Genomic DNA, 5,391 nt, shown 5'->3' with positions numbered 1-5,391 from the left:
AAGCACCACAAGAAGAAGCAGAAGAGGAGGAAGGAGTGCTCTTCCTCCGACAGCTCCAGCGGATCCTCCGACAGCGACTAAGACAATTTGAACTCTATGCTGTGGAATCTATCACATGCCACGGGCAGAAAATATGGAAAATCCATTCAATCTTTATTGCCCCGTCCATAGAATTTTTTTATTATTTTTTTTTAATTGTAAAAAAAATAATAATAATTAGACTCAGATCCCCAGATCACTTCATTATATCATGCATAGGAAAAAAAAAACCCATCAAAGTGCTTCTTGTTGTGACTTTACACAGTGGGAATGAGTAAAATGGGCAGGGAACATGGTGCATTTACAAGCAGAAGTGGTTATGTTTGATCTGTAAAATGGAATATCCAAATATCAAAGTTATGCATTGTCTGAGACTCGTGAAACTTTATTTTTAGGAATAACGTTCTTTGAAAGGAATGCATGGTAACTCGACTCACACACTTAACTAGTTGGTTTGCAAAACTATTATCCAAAAAATGATTAAGTCGTGTGAAAAATAGAATTATAAGACTTGGCTGTAAAATGATACCACTTGAATTACACTGTTATTGCATAATCCATATTTACAACTAAGTCATCGTCTATTATTATGATCATTTTAAAGGTGTTTTGTTGACTTTTGGATGCCCTCCTTTTCAATTTCTGGCCTTTTACAGTTTGTGTTTTTTTAACTCTCACTTTAGAAAGGACATCTTGCATAGAACGTTTTTAGGGCTCAGGATTGGGTTTAAAGGCAAACATGTCTTCGTCTCTTCTGCCGGTCAGACTTTTCAGATTAGATCTTAGACACACACACCAGCCCATCCCGGTTTAGTGCGGAGCTCTCGCTGTGCGTTCTCACTGCAGGCAACACGGGACACAGGCGCTCACGTTGCCTTTCATTTAACACAACCAGAGAAGCGTCGGACAGCCACGGCCCTTTTCATGTCAGCTGCAGTGTTGTGCAGCGGGTGCTGCCCATAATCACTTCCAAGCACCGTCATCTTTACTGCAGTCACTTACTTGGTGCGAGGATTAGACGTCGTCTGTACGAGGCTTTTTAAGGTCAAGTATCCATAGCTTGTGACCCACTTTTGATGAGATTCCCCGAGAGAATGCAAACCCAAAGACAATGTTGGGAGATATAGAATTTCATGCAGTAGTGTAAGAGGCAGTGGAAACAATTTATCACAACTATGAGCATCGCATTGTCTGTTGGAAATGTTCAAGGCGGGACATTGTCATTCTGCTGGAGCCATGAGGCTCCCAAGTCCCACTAGGCAAACTGTGATATCCGAATGTCCAGTGTGTGGGGCCGGTATGTGTTCTCATAGAAGGAAAGGTCCACGTGTATGTTGAACCTGTTTAAAAGCCATTTGAGTATTTGATGACTTTGACTTCCAAATGCTTTTGTGTTTCCTTTGAAAGTTTACTAGCTCCCTATGTCTCAAGAATGCGGGTAGTTGTCAAACTAGTTTTGTTTCTTATGATTTTTCAACATTCCGCTTTAAACCTTTGTTTTACAATAAAACACTTGGCAAATATTTCTTTATTGTATTATTACTTTATTTCCTTTAACCCCGTTAAGTAAGTGACTTTGTTCTGCATATAATTACATTTTACCCTTAAGTAGTCTTTCAATGTTGATACATTTCTCAATTTGGAGAACCCTAGAGATTCCTTGCATGGTATATTACATTTTATTTTCAGTTTCTGCAATAAAGCCGGGATGCCTCAAACTTAATTCAAATGTAATGCGAATTGGAGCAGATTGATGGCGAAGATTGACATTGGTTGCAACCTCCTTGCAACCTCCTTAAAAAATGCTTGGAAATAATGCAAATAATTGTATTGACTCAAAGACCAAAGCATGATATTGAAAAGAACACATGAATATGTTGCAATTATAAAACTGCTCCAGAAAATAATATCATGCATGTTGTTCCTGTGGCAATTGAGACTCCAAAGACTAACATACAAGATCATGTCTTTTTAAAACAGTAGACAGAGCTTTGGACTCCATCTAGTGGACAGGCTTTAAAAACGCAGCAGTCGATTTAATTAGCTCCGATACACAGACATGAAAGAACAGATAAACAATTATACCCACTGTGCTGTGACAGCTTGACAGGTATTTAATTTGCCAAATAATCAGGAGCAAAATCCTGCCAGTCACAGCGCTGTCTGGCGAGACTCCTGATCATCTGTGGTGAACATCAGTGTCACTGTACCTGCAGATTTAACAACAAAAATGATCTCTCTCACACACACACACACACACACACACACACACACACACACACACAGACAAATGAAACCACATTTACTTGCTCATATTGTATTTGTTTATTAGAGTAATACTCCAATATTTTCATACAAACAACTTCTGAACTTTTAAAGTACCTCTAGCCATTGGAGACAAAAAGCTTTGTGAAAAGTTGCAAATGAATCAAATTGCCACTGCTGCAGTACCTGTTTGTCTATCAACTACAGTCCAGGACAAGGACATCATGTGAATTCTAAAGTGTTTCAAAAAGTTCTTCGATGAAAATGCATCGAAAGACAATTGTAAATTGTGGCATCAAATGCGACGCCGGGCTTTGCCTCCATGTCTTCTCCGCATAGGAAATTGTAACTTGTGCAGCCATCTCAAAATTACACAGACTCAAAGGATTCTCCAGCATGAAATGAAAAATGTTATGAGGACCTACAAGGCCTAAAGAAGATGATGCGGCCATGTTGCACGTCTCGGCCATGAGACGACCAAAATGAAACAAGCAAGAACGGGAAAAACAGCATTTAAACAGCAGACAAAGGGAAATACAGCATTTCACCAAAACCAAAAAAGGCATGGTCCATACAGTCCAGTCATGACCACCTTGCCCCTTCTCCCCTTCGGAAAGAGGTGCAGGTTCCCAGGGCAACGTGCAATAAATTAGCAAAATTTGCAAACTGCGGAATAGCACAGCATAACATAATAGCAATAGCATAACACACACACACACACACACACACACACACACACACACACACACACACACACACACACACACACACACACACACACACACACACACATCTGCAGACGCCCTGACAGCTCCACGCACGGCTGCTGATCAAAGCCCTGGAGGAAGACACGGCACCACACTACCTCGTCTTCATACGTCCAGAAGGCAGATTCATCAAATTTGTACAAAAACAGCGTCCGACTGTAACAGAATAGTATGAACAGAATGTACATTGAATGGAAAAGGCCTTGGACTGTCCTAAGGTCAGATAATGTCAATGTGATAACCTATTTTGGTATAGGAAATACTCATGCACTATATATATATTACTGGAATATACTGACACTAGTATTGATGATACTTGCACTGGAGTACTGTAAGGTCTAGTAAAGTGTAACAGAACAAAAAAAAACTTAACAAAGCAAAGGCATACATGGAGAGTAAACTCAATAATTGTCCAGATGGTGAGAGGATGCACGGATACTGACAAATAAATTGAAGCTGCACAGAGTGCCTCTGTGAGCCGCGACAGTGAGCAAAGCACATGTTGTTTGCGCTCGACAACAAATAGGTTTGTCTGTCGTAGCAGCTCATTGGGCTTTATTGAGCCCGCTGGGCTGCATAGGTGGGCAGAGAGAAAATGAGACTCCATTGAGCCATATAAAAGAAAATTAGATGGTCAAAGTCATGTTTTTAGAGAGTATTAGCCCCTTTAGAAGTGTTGCTTCAGCCTCCGTGTGCACATTACTGGTCCATGAGGCACAACTTAAGATCTCCCAAAGAAGTAAAAGCATTCGTGCCAAAGAAAAGAAAAATGGTGAAACCAGAATGAAACCGTAGTTATAAATGAACTTCTAAACGATCAACTATTAGCTAAAGGGCCTACTTTTTTAAATGTATTCTTGGCCATCATTTAGTTGCATTTCTTTGTAAGTTATTGTCAAGTTTTTCATCCAATCTGGCGGTCGGAAAGGTTTCAGCTACATTACAGAGCAGGTATATTGCTCAAAGGTACATTTGTAGTATCTGAAAGTTAGTTCCCCGTCCACTTTTTTCCTCCAGTTGCTCCAAAGATTTGAACCAACAACCGTCTGGTCACAAACACGCTGTTCTAACCCTTAGGTCTCGCACCACAGCAGAGCATAACATCTTCCCAGGAACCAAATGAAAATCCCTGATGTTGCACTTTAGTAGGAACAACCCAAGCTGAGAGACGGCGCCGGTTTTGCGTCTGTAACCACTGTTGAAATATTATTTCACAGTCAAACCATCCCCGCGTCTCAGAGTGCAGCGAGTACAAGCGCTTGAAAAACGCATCAGGGCCAACGGGCAGGTTGGCGGCATATACATTTGCTACCAATTTAGTTCCTGCATCTTGGATTTCGACCCTCTGCTTCCTCCTCTGGCCCCAGAACCGGGTCTCGCCGTAGCAAAGAAATGACCTGTAAGATAAATAGACGGCGGGCTCCGTGACCCCTGGGAAATCCAAGACGGAGCCTGTAACAAATACTCCATAACTTCGTAGGAAGCATGTTCGACACTCTCCCAAAACCTGCAGCGAAGGGGGAAAGGGGGGCGGGTGAGTCTCTGTTCACTCCGGTTCCAAACAGAGACCTGTTATTACCGGCCCGTTCCTGGGTTCCCATTCAGCGCACGGTTGTATATATAAACCTTGAGGTTTTGGGAAATCTCTGGGCTGACTGGGTGGCTTTCACCAGGGAATTAGCGCAGGGTCGCACTGGAGCACGATCAGTAGTTAACCTGCGTTGGACCGGGGTCCCGCGGAGAGGGTGGTGTTGGTGGTCAGGACTTAGTTTCCTGGCACTAAATATGGGTCAGTCAGAACGCAGGATGGGCCTTCATCTCAAGAGTTTAGGATTCTTCTTCTTTTCTTTTTTTTTTCTTCTCGAGCCCCAGTATCACGTTATTTAACCGTTGTTTATCCAGATGAGATCATTGATCTCTCTTACAAGGCCGAGTTGGCGTCAAAGCCTATTTGTATTAGCAGGTTTCCATTTCTACAATAAGTAGTAAAGCATAACATAAAGTGAATGGCAGCAATACAACTGTTTGAGGTTGAGATGTGCGCCAAACCCAGATAAAATGTAATTGTGGGGCTGCTGACGCAACTAAAGAACAGCATTTCGAGAGCGTTGATCATGAAAGCATGAGTGAGGTAAATGGCTGTTTGTCCTGTTTTCAGTGCTTTTCCATGCATCACAAATCCATTTCATGGGAAAAAGCACAGGGATTACATCAAACGTAGAACTATTAGCTTCTGGTAATGCTACTACCTACAGTAATAGTGCTGGAACTATTCCGTAACAAATGGTCGCATTACTTGTGTGCATTATTAAGCTCTAGT

The 5,391-nt window shown here is 41.8% G+C and overlaps 1 protein-coding gene across 1 annotated transcript in view; it reads left to right on the top strand.

The window, feature by feature from the left end:
- The window catches only part of srek1ip1 (SREK1-interacting protein 1), a 4,649-nt gene extending 3,098 nt beyond the window's left edge, over positions 1–1,551 (top strand). The window contains exon 5 of the mRNA XM_080001402.1: positions 1–1,551. This exon is cut by the window's left edge and continues 157 nt beyond it. Coding sequence (XP_079857528.1) covers positions 1–81 — 81 coding nt within the window. The 3' untranslated portion in view covers positions 82–1,551.
- The last annotated feature ends 3,840 nt before the right edge of the window (positions 1,552–5,391 follow it).

Source organism: Zeus faber (assembly GCF_960531495.2).
Source record: "Zeus faber genome assembly, chromosome: 1".
Taxonomy (NCBI): domain Eukaryota; kingdom Metazoa; phylum Chordata; class Actinopteri; order Zeiformes; family Zeidae; genus Zeus; species Zeus faber.
This window is presented reverse-complemented; position numbering and strand designations above follow the sequence as displayed.